General features: G+C 39.6%; 1 protein-coding gene across 3 annotated transcripts in view; it reads right to left on the minus strand.

Annotated features, from left to right (window-relative positions):
* Positions 1–12,019, minus strand: part of IDE (insulin degrading enzyme) — a 68,251-nt gene extending 56,232 nt beyond the window's left edge. The window contains exons 1-2 of one of the 3 annotated variants that reach the window (XM_075504805.1): positions 11,741–12,019; positions 999–1,183 (exon numbers count right to left, since the gene is read on the minus strand). In XM_075504805.1, coding sequence (XP_075360920.1) covers positions 999–1,158 — 160 coding nt within the window. In that variant the 5' untranslated portion in view covers positions 1,159–1,183; positions 11,741–12,019. Of the gene's footprint in view, positions 1–998; positions 1,184–11,391; positions 11,646–11,740 lie in introns of those variants that run through there. The other 2 variants (XM_075504806.1, XM_075504804.1) reach the window with 2 other exon arrangements.
* Positions 12,020–17,885: the final 5,866 nt, after the last annotated feature.

A 17,885-nucleotide genomic window follows, 5' to 3' on the forward strand; every position in this document is an offset into this window, starting at 1 on the left:
TATTGATGACCAGCTAGTAGGTGTGAAGGCAGACAGATTAAAAGACAATAATGATGTGCAAGAATGGAACCCAGAAATGTCGAAGTTTGAGTCTGGCAGTCCTGCTTTGGAGTGTACAACAACGTGCAATGGGAGAGTAGAGATGAAGGCAACAGATAAATCTCCTCCAGTACATGTGCAGGAACTGGATGCTGCAGTTGGCTATTATTATCATAGTACCTAACAAAACTACATTTGGGATCCTCTAAACTAGATAATGATTTGTGACAGCCATCTCCATAATAAAAAAGGCCAGAGGTTTTCAAATTTACTCTACTAATTCTGTCCTAACACCACTAGCAGCAAGAGCTCCCAACTACAAACATGGCAAGAGGATGCTTAGGTAATGAGTAACAATGCTTAGGTAATGTGTGCGTGCATCATACCTTCCAAGCAACTGAGAAACTACACAAGCTTGAGAAATACCTCAGATATAAGAAAAGGCCTCCATTATTCCAAAGAGTCAAAGTAACTGCCTTCCCATTCTATTTCCAATATTTCAGTTTGGACACTTAAGCATCAGTGGAGTTAGGGAGTGCCTCTCCAGTTCCTCCAGCACTACAGCATTTTCTCACCACTACACATCAACAACTTAGCATGGAGGGGAAAAAAAAAAAAAAAAAAGTCTGACATGACAGATGGAGCTGTCTGAAATAATTGCACTCATACCCGCCCCTTTTCTGCTTACAAAAGATCTTTCATAACATGAAACTTAATGGTTAAAAGAAGTCTTTCTACTGCCTGAGCTACACTAGAGTAAACACAGAGTACAATAAGATAATTTAATTAGTTCTAATAATTTTCAACTTGATGTGTCAAAGAGTTAAATAAACTCTAAATTACAATAAAAGGCTAGGCTGCCAACTGGATACCACTCTTGTCAGTTTATTTGCAATTAAGATATCAAAACTTAAAGCGTTTTTATTAATGACATAATGACCACAACACGCATTAAATACCTATGTGCACATCAAGTGCTGCTGAAGACTTATCTGTGGTGGAGTCACTAATGAGAAGAGCTTTAATGCCATTTGCCAATTCCAGTCCACGATATTCTCGTTTATCCTCAGGTGATTTGATGATTTCATTTGTTATTCTCTTAATAGCTGGATTGTTCATTTTGTTGTTTGTCTCCTTCTGAAACCTTAAAGAAAACAGAAGAAATTTCACTTACTATTTTTACTTAAGCCCTGCTAATATTTTAATATTATGTTAGAGAATACTGGGCGATACTGACAGCAAGAAATTCTGTTCTGTGCAAAACTCACAGAACGGGCCAAAAAGTGTAGTTCAGATCCTGAGAGATATTGCTGTTAAAACAAAAAAAAAAACCCTGAAGGCCAAGGAACATGATAAAATTGTAGATCATGTAATTGAATGTTTCAAGTTTCATACTAACTGTAATTAAAAAAATAACTTAGTAAAGAAATATCATCCCCTTATTCAATTATGATAAAAATGAAATTAAATTAAGCATACATTGCTATCTCAAGTTTACTTTCAGGCTTCAGGAAAGTATTTCATGTGCCTGAACTGGTGGTTATATTATGAATCTTGTAACTTTGCGATTGTCAGATAAACAAAATTTGACTAATAAACCACTGGATTTGTACACTCAAGCAAGAAAGGGTGACACCATTTATAATACTGCCATAAAAATACAAACACACTGCAGAATCCCCATGATAAATGCAAACAGACTGTCTCACATGTTTAAACTTCTACTATTAGTTTAACAGACATGCTATGAGACATGCTTCTTTAATGGCCCAACTTTGAAATGCTACGAAACTAAGGCTGATTCTGAAATTACAAACTCTGGTTATTCAATTTTTTAAAATGCCAAGTGAAAAGGTGAGACATTCAGACTTGGATATTTGGGGAGGTAGAGTGGAACCGCTTGGCTGCATGTTTAAAAAAAAAACAAAACAACAAACACAACAAAAAACCCCCCACCAACACAAAAAACCCACAAACAAACCACACACACACACGCGCGCGCGCAAAAATAAGCAAACCCCAGAAACGGGAAATCAGAGAGCTATGCTCTGAGCCAAGCATGTGGTGTATTCCTGTATGTAACAGCCACTGAATTCTAACACTGTTTTACAGGAAAGGTTTTCAAACAGGGCCTGTTATAAATATATAGTACCAACCAAACTCAATCTTTTCCTGTGGTGAAATGTTGCTTGCCATATTGCCACGTAACTTACTACATGAGCTTCATTAGTCATTGCTGAACTAATTTCACTTACAAAGAAAACCAGATCCGAGTCTAACTCCTCACCACAACACATACCCAGAGGCACGAGAAATTCTGTACGGTCCTGTCGGTATCACACAGATAACAAGGTGTTTCACAGTATTTACTTTTCCATTTTCAGGTTGCATGGTTCAAGGAACTCCATCCAAGTTTTAAGACTACATACAAGCTTTAAGACCGTATGGGATGTGGAACATGAAGGACTGCACAGTTCTCAACGTACTTACTGTTTCAGGTCCTCGGTCATGACATTTTAACTAACTCTCTAGCTAGCAAATCAACTGCATACTCAATGTTACCAGATACACAATAAAAAAAACTTCGGGAAAGAAAATCTGATTATATATTTTATTTACAGTTTTAAATTACAAATGAAAAAAGGGAGTCAGCTAATAAAATCTCCTTCCTAAAATACTGTATCATTCTCAAACCACGAAGCAGTTCTGTGAGCTACTGTCCCTCTGGATTACCTCCTTCCCATTTATTCATGTGATTCTATGATATAAAAACAACAGCCAACTTGAAGCCTGCAGATGCACAGCCCTCAGTGTTGGTGTTACACATCATAATGAGGCTGATAAAGAGCTCATTATTAACAGCATGTTAAGGATAGAAAGTTTATGAACATAATGTCTACAGTAGAATCAGTGAAAAACAGTGTTTCACAAACAGAAAATTAAGATTTTACCTGTAGCAGAGTGAAAGTTTGTGTAAGACTGGATTTATGCTTGAGGAAGGAGACACATATGTAAACTGAAGAATATATTATTGAAGAAAAAAAAAAAGGCAGTAAAGTAAGCATTAGATCTTTGAATACTTTTAAAAGAAGTAAAAAGATTACTTTGGAACTTTTAAATAGACTTAAGTTATAACATGCCCTTATAGGAAAGCCAAATTACAAACAGGAATTATAATCCAAATAAAAAAAATAGAAGCACTGAGTACAGAAGGCATCAATGAATAATCAGAATCTGAATGTCTCTAAGCAAGAGCCATAAACAATATGAAGTAACTTTTTAAAATGTGCAGCTCAGTGCATTTTAGAAGGAAACACTTCCACTAGTAAAGCACGGTTCTCACACTATGAATTACTTACAAAAAAAAGTGCAGTCAAACGTAATCACTAAACAGTAACTGAAATGCTGAATTTAAATTTAAATGTCTACACTGTCATTTAAACCTGTCATCCACTAGTTTAACGCTGTACTCGGGTTAATCCTGCCTGGAATATCTATGGGCTTCCTTCCTCTGAAAAAACACAGATACCATTCAAAAACAAGGGATACTCCAAGTATGGCAACATCTATGTTTCTCTGCATCAACAGCACTGATATAATCCATGGTTATGATTTAAAAAATCCCTCCTTGTTCAAAGTTCAGAGTCCTCAGTAGAAATACTCTACTAAACTTAAGACTCTGTGTAAAATGTATGAAGTGAGAATAGATACTACTTTTCATAGATGAAAATCAGTAACTAAACCATTCTTAATTTTATTTCACTTGCACACAATTCTATTGGATTGACAAATATAAGTATGTAGGAGCAAGGAGGTCTCTGAATCTCTTGATTTCACCTCTGCTAAGGAACACACATCACTTCATTTTCAGCTAAAATATTCCATCTCATTAAGATACTAGTTGCTTATCATAAGATGCATATATACTATAAACTTCTCAAGTTTTTTTTAAATGTTATACAATTTCCTTGTCATCTGATATCTCCTTGTTATTTCTACACCACATCATTAAGTCACAGAACTTTACTGTTCGTTCAGATGACTCATTTTTCCAATGTGATTCATCAAATTACACGGCTGCTGTGAAACCTTATGAGATTTCAACTGACGTCTTGCGAAGCTGTACACCTCCACTTCATTTTATTATCATTCCCCACTTCTGCCTCCTTCATAGGCTACCTCCAGCTTAGTAGTCAAATTTCAGTACAGGAAAAACCTATAATTTTCAAAAGGTCAAAATCAGTAATTAAGCCTTCAAACCAAAGACTTAAACTTGTATCTCCATCTTCATTGTTATTTCAAGAGGCATTGTGAAAACACCACTCTCTTCAACTTCAAATGGGTTTGCATGATTAACTCACAACTATTTCCCTGCAAACTAAATTGTAGTACCAGACAACTCATATAAAAGCAAGAGCAGATCAACTATGCAATATTCCTGGAAGGCAATGTGCCAAAAGAATAAGACCAATACCTTCCTGCTTAAGTACCATTCCTCACGGTGCTATGTTACTACAATATAATAGCTATAAAAGAAAATTTTATTTAAGATAGAGTATTTATACACTGACTTTTTCTTAAGGAGTAAAACTGTAAGACATAATATTAAACATTCCCTCATAAGACAGCTTTTCTGTGCAACTTTTAAGTTCTCTAAGTGCAACTGCTTTATAACAATACCATGTTCCATTCTTTCACACAAGAATCCTAAAACACTACAAACCAGTTTTTGACAATAGAACTGCTTTTGACCATAGGAAAAAAAGTAATGGAAAGAGAAAGAATTCTGTATTTCCTGTAGTTTTTTGCGAAGTAGCTTAATTCCTAAAGTTGTCTTCAGACGCTGTCCTGAAGTACATGTGCTGTATCTACTTGCTATGCTGTCATTACAGTGAGCATTCAATGCTGATGGTCAGTAGCAAAGAAATTCATCCACAAACTAGATGCTGTGTTTATTGCAGAGCTAATATCCCAATAAAAACATCATTAAAAGAAATATTGTCACACAGCTTTCACAAAACAGAAGCAACAGAGAAAGACCCAATAAAGCAAAGACACCAGCAACAAATATAAAGCATTACTGTGGCACTGGGATTCTTCCACTGGCTCAAAAATTACAGGTGGCAAGATGACAGAGCTAGAAAGAAACAGTGAAAAGAATGGGGATGTTTGAACTGAGAGCAGTGTCCCTATTCAATGACTAGGAAATATTAAACATACTTCCTCCTCATCAAAATTACTTCACTTGTACAAGAAAAGTATCAGTTAAAACAGATGCTGAATTTTAAACCATAGCACTTTGAAGTAAAATTATATCCTATTCTTTGAGGCCCCGTTTTTGTAATGATTTCCAGCCAGGCACTCCCTTGGAACCAGCAAGGCTCTCTGGGGATGCCAGGTTCCACCTGCAAACTGAGTATTACAGAGTGGCATTAAGTGATATATGATTCTGCCTAACTATTTTAATCTTTCAAAGTTATTTTAGTAAACTTACTTTAATTAAAAATTAGCCAATGTAGTCAAATCTTAGTTCAATGTCTGAACAATTAAAGGACCATATTTGAAAACCAATTAACAGAAACTCCTGAGGGTTGCTTCAACGCAAGAATGTAACTAGCTAGTAAAAATATGACCCCCAAAGCACAAACTCCAAAGTGCTTTTCAAGATTTTTTTGCCATGAGAGGCCACACATATTTAAGTCAAATGCTGGTATATAGGTCTGAGCTAAACGAATGGCTATAAACACTAATCAGCTTGAAGTAACCAGATGAACAGCAACAAACAGTTACCAGCCTAGCAGATTTTGATGCTTGCTTTCAATTTATATCACTTGCCTTAAAATTTGGGGTTTGCTTGAAGCTTTTAAGCAACTGAACCCAAATTATTTCTATGGATACACCTGTGGGTAGTACAACATACTCACTTTAAGTTTACACTTGTATGTACTAGGATCTGAATTGCTCCTCGTTTTCAACTCATGTTTCATCTGCCTTTTGAATATACTCGGTATTTTATGCTGACTGCAATACAATTGTTATTCAAGTTCTAACTGTGTCTTTGAAACTATACAAAGACCACAGCAATGTTCAATCTCACATTCTGCACCTGTTCCAAGTTCTGTATTTTATTTATATCCATTTCTTTTTAGTTTTTTTAAATTATTATTCCAAACTTAATTGCCTACCATTTACCAGAGTGAAGTGAAACCTTTGTTGAGCCAAAAGCTCTCTCTGCTCTGTCCTGCATGGGAGCTACCGTTGATAACATGTTCTCTGTAGTATTTACTAATCCATCTTGGTTTACAGTTCTTAGTAACTTACATGAAGATTTCTTCAGCTGCCAACGCCTGGAGTGAAAGAAGTGCCGTGTGCTTCGGCAGGAGGCCCGGTGCTGCAGAACTACCAGCCAGAGTTTTCTCACCTCTCTTACAGGGATGATAGCACTGAATTGAGCACTCTGGAGGAGTCCATGAACTTCTTCAGTTGCAAGCTCATGGCTTTGCAACAATAAAATAAATCTCCATTCTTCCACAGGTCTTCACCCCTTCTCTTTGTCTCTTGCACCTACCTCTCTTCACGATAGCAGAATTCAATGGCATTGTGACATCCTTGTATGTGTAACAGTGACATTACCAGTACATCAACCAACAATCTACCTCCTCTCTTAAGTTCTCCATTCACTTGTACACTACAATTAAAAATTATTTTTTAGACTAAACTGTAGGCAGTACAGGTTTTTTTCTAAAATCAGACAAATGTTTTTACTAAGTTCTGTTACCAAGAATGTAATAAAAAAATGGAGCAGAGAAAGAGCAATCTCAACAGAAAAAAAAACCCCCAAACCAAATTAAATCAACTCAGGTGACCATTACCATAAAGGATACTTCAGGAGACTATCCATAACTCTTTCAGGTTACAGGTTCATCAGTAGACAAACCTAGCAATCCTTCTTTTACACATTTAGAGATGAAAACAGTTCACATTATTCAACATTCATAAAGCATCAATCTTCTGTGAATTTACTTGTCACGAAGCTAGAGAATGTATAAGATCCCAACACATTCCTGTTGCTGATCTAAATAAATTTGATTGCATACAAGGCAGATAGACTGCATAAGCAGATAAACTGCTCAAAATGTTAACATGTTTTATCACTTTTAAACTCATCAGGAATTCAGCATATTACTTCATACACAAAAGCTCCAACTACAAAGACCCACAATGATTTAATCAGTGCTACCAAGTTATTAAGAACAACTAATCATGCCAAATCAGGCAAGTCTGAAGATTATGAATATTTATAAGGTTTTGTTATGTAGTTCATTTTGAAGAAATTCTGAAGTCTCGCTACAATGAAAGCATTTTCAGAACCTCGGTCTGCAGCTTTTTGCCAAGTCTGTAACTGATTCGGAAAATTCCCTCCTAATGACAGTGGCTAGGGCAGATGCTTGCCTTGCTCTTGTTCCCAGAAGGGTCCAGCTTCTACAGGTTCCAGATCACAGCAGTAAAACTTGGTCTGCCTCAGGTTTCACTGCCAATGTGATGGGAGAAACGCTGGTGTATACAGGAATTACCAGTAGCGTTAATGAGACAATATCACATGTGAACTTGGCAAAAACAAGGGCCCTGGTAGCTTCACATGTAAGATCAGGCTCCAGAAGAGTAACTGGCCTGAGTAGTAAAATGATGTGAGTTTTCAACAGTCTTGTGTTGGTCAAACAGGATGGAATATAAAGCATAGCCATGAAGCTAATTTACTTCCCTAAAACTGCATTCCTTAACTTGACCATTCCACAGTTTCCAAAGCACTGGGTAAAAAAGTCAAACAAAAAGGCAGGATTTTATACAATCTGATTTCAGACATAGCAATAAAGGATAACAAGTTTTTTAAAATTTCTAAATCGCTTCAGCTTACTTTTCCTCTCTCTTCAAAAATTGCCCCAAACAATTCATCAAAACACACCCTCCAGGGTAAACAAATTTTATCCAGGTTCACCAGAAATAGGAAACAATTGAAATTAATCTTTCCCTAGCACTTCTTTGCTTCAATTTTTTACAAGATTGCTGAAAATCAGGCAAATTCCAAAAGGGTTTTGAAGTCTTTCGTTATTTGAAAGGCTGGGGTTTTTTTAAATTTAAGTAAACTTACCTGTTTTTAATCTTTAGCCAATATGACGATACAGGATCTTCAGAATGATTTCACAAATCTGGCATAGTATTGTGGCTTGCATCATTATTTTCATCAGAGTCTCAAATTGTGTGCTAAGAACAAGACTGATAAGACTAGTTTCTGTGTTACATGACCAGCCGCTTGAAAGTGTATTTTACTCACTTTCTTCAGAAATGTACTCCTTAATTGAATTAATTGCTTTATGCATCGAATACTTGCAAGCCAAGTGGTTGTCATTCTCTCTTCCTCCCTCCCTGACATTTTTCCTCCACCACCCTACAGCTGCAGGGCTTGGTCTACAACCACTGGGCAGCAGTGGTGTCTAGCGCATGGCCACCCTGCACACGCTAGGAAACATAAAACGGCATGCTACAGGAGAGACCTCTGTGCTTTATTCTAACTGTATTTTGATGTGTATTTCATACGTTTTAACTGCAAGTAGCACATCAGATTGCCCGAGACTCTTTGTAAAGCCAACTCACTTAACACTTTATGCTACCATCTGTCTCATACCCTCAAAAAGAAAAACTTGTGAGGTCTGAATTAAAAAAACAAGATGAGACTAAAACTTTAGTTATACTGCATAACAACAAGAAATACACAGAAAGATGAGAGAACTGGCAAGAAAATTTGATGTAGCAACAACAGAAAGAACTTTAGGATTCTGAATCATGAAAAGTACTGTAATCCCACATTAAAAGCAATGGCTTATCTAACAGTAGAGCTTTGACATAACCAACAGACCTATAACGAGCAGTTTACAAGAGTCAGCGGTGTGTTTCAACAAAGGAAGTCCTGGCTGTGTACCTACTTTGTGTTTTAGTTTTTATGATTTTGGACAATTCAATTCTAGCTCTACTGTTAACGCTGTAAGTAAACTCTCAGCTCTGCAGCGTTTTTTTCCATTTCAACTGTTCAGGCAAGCTATAGTTCTGACTCATTCTAAAAACAAGTTGCAGAAGGTCAGATCTAAATAGAAAGCTACAGTGAAGCAACTTTCAAACAAGCTCCATCAAAAATCACCTTATTACATATATACAGTGCTATCTCATAAGCATATTTTATCAACTTATGGACATCATAAAAGCTGAGAACATAAAGATGCTACTTGACAGACCATGCATATACCAATACGTAACTAGACACAAAACCAATTAAATCAATTCCTCTACAGACATTTTTTATTACAAACTTTTTGATTCCTATCTTGTTAAAAGATCAATATATCAACATTATTATGAAAGCACCTAATACAATAGAATTAATATATCTAAAATATCAACCCAACATGTGATCTCTCAAATGGTCTGACAGTATTTTTAGCAAATGACTTCTACAATAACCTGCAATAACCCTTAGCTAGGGGCCTAACACCTTCCAGCTCAGTGAAACACTGGAGGTAATGAACTTTTTGTCCCTGCCCTCTTTCTTCTTTTGGACCTAACAGGGTAGGGAACTACTTTTGTATTCACGTGCAAAGTAAGTTATATACTTGACACTTTGATCAAATTCCCAAAGGTAACGTTTTATCTAAGGGATTAAGCCACAGCCTTACAAGCAACTGAAGACAGAAAGGAGAAAGGGAGCAAAAAAGCATGCAGACACGCAAATATAAACCCTTCTAGGGACTTCCCAACTAGAATAGATAATTTCAATGCTGCACATGAGATGAAAAGGAAGAGATAAGAAGTTCTAACTGAGAAATGATCTTGCTACTCGACGTGCAGATGAAGGTTAAAAATTATACGAGAAGAAAGAGTTAAAGCTGAAAAAAAGGTGAAAGTATGAACAAAATTCAGAAATGGGAACAGGGAACATGTAATTGAAAGGAACACGCTTAATTTTCACATGTTCGCCATCTTAAAAAAAATCATCATGTGAAAGCACTATGCCTCCTCTCATTTGATTATTATTTATGTAAATCCTAATTCCCAATTAAAACTAAACGGATGATTAAATCATGGTTATAGGCAGTATGAAAACACAACAGGCCTACTCACATATATAAAGTCAAGTCCAAATACTGCATATATTCACATGCTTAAAGAGGAGTAATCTAGCAGGAGAAACTACAGCCTCAGAAAAGCATTGGCTCTGAATATACATTGTGGATTACCTTTACAATACTGAAGCATACATAACAATTATGAACAATAACGGTGCATCCAAATTTTGACACACGAGCATTGACAGCATGAGTCATACCTCACTTTTTTTCCCCCCAAAAGATGCTACTTTTGACATCTCTTACTTTTGTAGCATTAAAGGTAAGTTTTGCTATTAAAATAAAAGACACGGTGTTAAAGAAATAAAGAAAACAACTTAGCCTCTCTCCCTTACCCAGCTCCCTTCCTGGAAAAACTTTGTCGAGTTGTTACGCAGTTTAATTTGCCCCTAAAGTGAGCCATGCCAAGCCTCCCGCCCGCTCCTCCCTCGATCGAGGTTACTTACTGTCTCCACTGGAACTGGTAACACACACACACAAGAACCAGACCCACACAACGCCAGTACTAGACAGCTCGTCACAAACTGAAGTGGCCGCTCCCCTCAACTTTGGGTAACTCTGATAGCAGTTTCTTTTTAAAGAACTTAAACTTTTATATATATATATTTATGGCTTCGGAAGACACGGCAAGTTAAGCAACATGAAAATTCCGGGTTTGAGGGGAGGGGGAAAACCCACCAACAAAGCAAGGCTACCGGGCAGCTAAAGCCGCGCCACAGCCGTACAGCTGATGACCAAGCCTGCTTTGTCAACGGAGGTGCAGTTGGAGACACACGAGCACGTCAGCCCCGCCGCACACCGGGCTCTCCCGGGCGGGCCCTGCCGGGGGCGGGCAGGGCAAGGCAGGACGCAGGCCTCCGCGGCACACACGGGCCCGCCGTCCCCAGTTCCCCCACCGCTTCCCCCCAGAGGGCTTCGCCGCCAGCCCCGCGTTTCCCCGGCCGCGGTCCGAGCTCCCCCTGGCTCCCCACAGGCCCGGGGGTGAAGCCGCACTCGGGGCAGGGCGGGCACTCCCTTGGCCGCACAAGGTGCCCCCGCCCGGGCCGCGCCGCCACCTCTTACACAACACAGCGGGGGCAGGAGCGGGTCTCCGACCTCACGGCCCATCACACGATGCCGGGACACGGGGGCCTGCCCCGGCCCCCCCGCCCCGGCCCCCGCCGCACACGCACCGTACCCGAGAAAGCTGCGCTGCCAGCACTGAGGGAAAAACCGGGAGGCCGGGGCGGCCCAGGAGCGCGCTAAGCCCAGCAGAGCCCGCCTCAGGACAGGAAGCGGCCGCTGCCGCATATCCCGGCCCCGCCGCCAGCGCCCGGCCTCTCCCCGCCGCTGCCGCCGGCCCCGGCCCAGCTCCGCTCGCCTCAGCACGCGCCGCTCCTCGGCGCCGCGGCCGGCGGCGGCGCCATCTTCTCCGCCCGCCTCCCCTCGCCGCCTGGCCAATCCCTCCCCGGCGCCCTCGGGGTCCCGTCCGCCCTCCTCGCCCGGCGGGGCAGCCGCCACCGCGTCGGGCCTAGCGGGGCCCGTACCTGGGGGTGCGGGAGGCTGCCTCTGCTGCCGGGAGGGCCGGGGCTGCGGCTGCGGCTGGGGAGGGGGCAGGGGGCCTCTGGGAGGAGGCGGAGGCGGTGGAGGGGGTGGGTGGCTGGGCGGGGAGCCAGGGCGACACTCGTCGCGGCGGGGGGGCCGGGGAGCCGCTCCCGGTGGAGGCCGACGGGGTTGCGCCGGGAAGGGCACCCGAGCGGCCCCGCAGCCGCCGGCGCCGCGGGGCTAGGTTGCGCCCGCGAAGGGACCGTGTTGCGGCCCGGCGCGGAGGGAGCGGCCCGCCCGCTTCCTGGTGGCCAGGCTCCGCGTCCCTGCCGGCGAAAGCCAAGACAAAAGGTAATTAGACGACTCGTAATTTGAGTACAGTGGATGCGGTGCCGTCCTGAGTGGCAGAGATTTCAGATCTCCCGGTCCAGCAGGTATCAAAATCTTCCCTCTCCTGGGGAGAGAATTTACCCCGTGGGAGCTCTCCGTCGGAGTCTGCTCGCCGCCACTCACCTGCCGCGGGAGGTCTGCAGCGCCGGGGCCCCGCTGCGTCCAGCACAGGACTCTCCTTGCAGGATGGGTTTACGAGGTGTAAACGCTGGATAAGGTTGACCTTCTGTTATAAGTCCATGTATTTGGTTTTCTGGGGAGATTTTTTTTTTCTTGGTAGATTTCCCTGTGGGAAAGTCGTGGTTATAGCTGGCTGCTTTAATTCCTTTCTAGGAAAAAAAAAAAAAACCACCAAACCAAAAAAAACCCCACAACAACAAAAAACCAAAACACCAAACCAAAAAACCCCACTGTTTGCAGTTCTAGTAATGTGCTTTCTTCAGATTTAGCTATTTTTCTATGTGTTATTTCTCAAAAAGAAAAAAACTTAATGTGCTACATTTAATGCCTGATTTTAGCTTCCCCACTGCTTGCCTTTTATTCCAGGTGGTATCTCACAGCTGGAAGTTCACAGAACCCTCCTCCTGTCATAAAAAGGTAGAACGATGTGACCTGATGAGTTAGCCAAGGTTATTTCTGCACCCAAAGATGGGACTGAAGATGTATCGGAAGTAGCTTTAAACTAGTCAGCTTTGGTCAAATTAGCTGTTAAAAGTGGCAGCATGCTACTCCATATGGTCAACAAAATCTGTCAGGGAATTTGGGTAGACATTCAGCTGCTGGTTTGCACTGAGGTCTGCGCTGCTATAGAGACGCTTTTACAGTACCTGAGCCAGCTTAAAACATTCGTGTCTACATCAAGTACACCCACACTTCTGGCCTCAGTTTAGACACAGAACTGTCTCTCAAGTTAACTAATACTGGTTGGAGCAAGGCAGTTGGTAGTTTTCACCTAAATTAACTGGTTGGATTTAGAACTGTGTGGGAGCCTAATTTTAACACAATATGTTAACTCCTGTGAAAATGAAGGATATCTTTGTCCTCATGGGATTCTAGTTTGAGGCAGTCAGGTTTTTTTCCATTTCCTAGTGTATGTAAAAGCCAAGAGCAGGCCACAGGGAAAGAGAACAGGATAAATGGTGAGATCTTAAATCTTACTTCTGCCCCGTTGCGATTGCCCGTGCATCAGAGAGGGTAATACCGTTGTGTCTGGCAGAAAGCATGTTGCCAGATGAGCGCCTCTTCATGATCTGTCTCCTCCCTCTCTGAAGCAACTGGGGCATTAAGAGGTTGTGAATTGGAGTCACTCTCTTAAATTGAATGTATAGTAGAAATGCTTCTGCCTTTATTGTTAAGTTGTAGGCATGTTGTATCAGTTGTCACGTAGGGGTGAAAGCTATAAAAGTATACAGGGTTTCAGGCAGTTTATTCCTTTTTCAGGTCCTGACAGAGTTTGCTAGGCTAATGTAGCCAAATGTATATATTTAGCTAATGCTGGCCTGATGTGTATTTAGCTGCTCTAATAAATCCTGCCTTTCCGTATAGATCTTGCCTAGGATATACACAGGGACAATCCTGGGAAAGCAAAGTAGACTGCACCAGCAAAACTGTGGTGGTCTGCTAATAGCTGCATCTAAAGCAAGCGCTTCTGCTTCTGTAGCTGTGGTGATGAAAGATCACACCTCCTCGTGCATCTAACATAACTATTGCAGCAGAGGTGTGCAATAGAGGTCACACCTACTGTACTTTACACCTATTTTTTCCACTGTAAGCTCATTTAGTGGCTATTTAATGGCACTGATGCTTATTCAGAGCAGATTCTGTTCTTATAATCTAACCCCTCTCTGTTTCTGTTTATACTAGCCAAAATTACACTCATCCACTATTTTGGATATCTTTTCTATGTTTTAAAGATATTTTTAATACGACACCATCAGCAAAAGTAAAGAGGACTTTCAGTAAAATTCCTTTCTCAGTCTAGTCCAGCAACTAAGATTTCTTCCCCATGAAACTTTAATTGCTCATAGACAATTGATGCTTTCAGTCCTGCCTTCTTCATCTGCCCTCGTGGAAAAACAGGTGTTGTCCAAAAGATCAAATGAACTTAAGTATGATTTAGAGTAAGTGTGGAAATTATTCAAAAATTCCCATGAAGAAGCCTTATGGAGTAGCAGTGTGGAGATCCCTCTTCAGAATATATGACATAACTGTACAGCGCAAGGAAAGTTATGTCAAAGTAGCCAGATTACAAATAATTTAGAATAAAACCAGTATTTTATATTCCTCTTGAAAGCTAAGAGGCAGCAAGTGTAAAACTCTAAGTACAGTCTTGATATGCTTACAATGGAAGCATATTTTTCCCCCTAGCTAAAATTCTGGATTAAATTCAAATTGTAATTGTATATAAAAGGGCTTTGTAGCAAACTGGCCTCAGGCCGAAAAAAGCATAGCTTATGATGGTTATTTCCACTCCAAAATAAATAGTGGCAATTTCATGACAAGGCATATATGAAAAAAGATCATCTGTTGACTGTTCTTAATATAAAAATAATGAATAAAATTTTAAAATATTAAAGTCAAAAGGTAATGAGAAACCAAGGAGACATTTCCGGTTGACTTCAGTGGGTCCTGTCAAGTCTATATGTTTCCAATTTTCCCATTCATTGTTTCTTTTCTTTTTATGTAAACGATGTCATCCAGCTGCATGCTTTAAAAATAGGTAAGTGTATGGCAAATTAACTTTACTCTGAGCTAATTACACAAATGCATACACCCCGCCTACGTGTGGTGTTAATTTTTTATTGTGGTGACTATAACTATAAAAAGATGTAAAAGTGCTACCGTCTGTGTCTGTGTCGGACAGTGATCTGGCACACATGCAGAAAAAAAGAGATCCTTTATTCTGTGTATTTTCCTTGGTTAGTTGAAAGCAATTCTGTTTTTAATCATGTTATATATACATTGACTCCTTAATTTTTAATGATAAGGTAGTTATTTTATTGCATCATATCTTTCATTTTTAACAGTGAAATAATTATCCTGTTATTTTGACTGAAGGAGAACTCTATCCTCAGCTGAGAATATACCAGTACAGTGTGTGTGTAAGTCCTCATTGTTTAACTTTCTGTATGTGGACAACACAGAGTTTAGAATATTACTGGCCACGTGGACAGGCTGTTTAAAGGCTAGAAATTGCTTTATGTTTATCTGAGGTGCAGGTGATCTCCCCTTTAATGTGAATATGCAATAAATCAATAAATTTTTCCTATGTCACTGATAATATTAAACAATATTAAACTCTCCACATCTTCAATACAGCTTATACAGTGTAGCATGTTGGTAATCAAAACAGGTGTTACTAAGCCTTGAAGAAGTCTCACCCAAACTTATAATTTGTATTAATTATATGTCTCCATTATTATAACCTCTCTTAATTCTTAGCTAATTATGTGTAGTGTCAACAATTTTACTGTTTTGTCAGGCCTCCATACCTGTAATTACCCAGGTTATCTGATATAAATCCTAGGAAAACACTTTTTTTTTTTTTTTTTTTTGGAGACATGCATTGCCTATGAATATCACTATAATACAACAACTTCTTGTTGGCAAGCTTTAGTGAAAGGTCATCCTTTTTGATCACTAAGCAGGGATTAGTAATGTCTACTGAAGTCGTACATTGACAGTTGTGTGTATTATTATATAATGTATTTTTCTGTAATGTTTTTGTCTCTCTTTAAAAAATAAAATGTATTTGTCACAGATGATGTACATGCCTTCTTAAAGGTCATTCTCCCAACCACTGTTAAGACTATCCTAAGTATTCTTGTTTCTTTTTTCTCGTATTTATTTTTATTGCTTGTGAAATGCTAGCTCCCTGTTACTCAGTTTGTGTTTATAGAGTATTTGTATCTTTAGGCTCTACCTAGTCTAAGAAAATGTACAACCTATGCTATAAATTGACCTTGTACAACAGAGCTGCAGCTATTAAACTGTATGCATTTTTTAAGCTAACTTGATTACCAGAAATACATGTTTTCCACTTACTACAGCTATGGCAAAAGTAGCTATCGGCCAGATTCAACTCCCAGTAATTAAATAGATTTCTCTTGTTTAAATGCAGGTTTGAATGATCTTTTCTTCTTTGTTTGTGAGAGACATGTTAATATTTTGAGCAAAATTCTGACTAACACAGGTCACACTTTCGTACTAGAAAAGAACAAACAGGCAGAAACGGGAAGAAAAGACTTCTTGTGTTCCAGTGCTGCCTTCTTTTGTATGATCCATATGAAGGAGTATAGAGCAAAAGGTAAAGATTCAGTATATTTGCATATCTACATTTGACTTTTCAGTCTAGCAGTAGCTTCTACACAGTTGTCTGCACAAATTATTTTTGCTCTTAGCATATATGGAATACAAAAAGCAAGTAAGAATAAGGGTGGTCTCAATGTGTTTGCAGTGGATATCGCTTTTATCTTATATTAATTTTCCCACTTGGTTAAATCTTCACTTAACTGAAACAAAAATGTGTTATTGTGATTTTCAGTGTTTCATTAGAGGAAAAAAAATAGTATGTGTTAGTAATACCAACCCACCAAGCTAATTTTGGTAGGAAAGTTAAGCTCTAAGACTGTTAGAAAATACAGATTCCTTAGCTGTCTATGCATATAAATTTTACGTGTTTCATTTCAGGCTTTTTCTACAGAATCATTGCCTTATTTCTAGGTTTGAGGCCAAAAGGTTAAAAATTAATGTTTAAGGGCAGTAATTCCTATGGCAATTACTAACTTCCGAATGTCTGTCCTTGCAAAGTAGTTTTCTTTTCATGTAATATATTTATATGCTATATGTACTTTAAGATCGTATTGTTTTCAGTGGCATGCAAGCAGTAAAGTCTTACATGGATCAAACAGAAAATACTTGCTCTGAAAGGCTGGAAATGAAAATTGTTATTAATCACTATAAAGATTTCATAGCTCTTGTCCTGTCTCATCATCAGTCTATATTTAGAATGGCAGACAAATTTGTTGAATATTAATGTTTTCTGAATCAATTTCTGCTTGGAGCAGACTAGGAATCCAACACTTCATATCCTTTTCTATAAAAATAATGTGTGTATTTCTCAGATCCTGTTCTTCATGCCTAGTATAAGACTGATTGGCTCTGACATTGTTCTAACTTTGATATAGATGGTAGAGGAGCATAATGTGATGCTGCTTCATGTCACTGTCAGAAAAATTACCACAAGCCTTATAGGTTAGGATTCATTTGTTATTAACTTTAAGAACTCATGGAGGAGGTGTAAGTTTCAAAGCAGCCAACTTGGAAAAAAAAAAGGGGGGGGGGTGCAGAACCTGCAAAATTATAGATGGGTAATCCGAATTTCAGCAACCGGGAAGGCCCTAGAACAACAGTAGCAAAACACTGTAGCACTGTAGGTCATAACAGATAGATGACAGTATGACAGCCTGTAGGAGCCTGTACAGATTTGTCGAGAACAAAGCATGTCAGACCAGTTAAATCTTCTCTAACACCTGCTTCTTCCCCTCTACCCACAAGACCTGTTACCCTGTCATAGATCTCCACCTAGCAAAGCTTTGAAAACCACCTCAAAGGAAGCTCTCACACGGAAGCTAGGGTGACATAAACGAAACTGCTAGTGAGAGGATGCAAACTTGTACTCGGTGAGTGGTTCATGTGATCTAGTTTCAAAATAGAAGGATGGATTGGGCACCCGCGGTGCTTTGTTCTGAGCCTTTA

This window comes from Mycteria americana, chromosome 6, assembly GCF_035582795.1.
Source record: "Mycteria americana isolate JAX WOST 10 ecotype Jacksonville Zoo and Gardens chromosome 6, USCA_MyAme_1.0, whole genome shotgun sequence".
NCBI classification, from domain to species: domain Eukaryota; kingdom Metazoa; phylum Chordata; class Aves; order Ciconiiformes; family Ciconiidae; genus Mycteria; species Mycteria americana.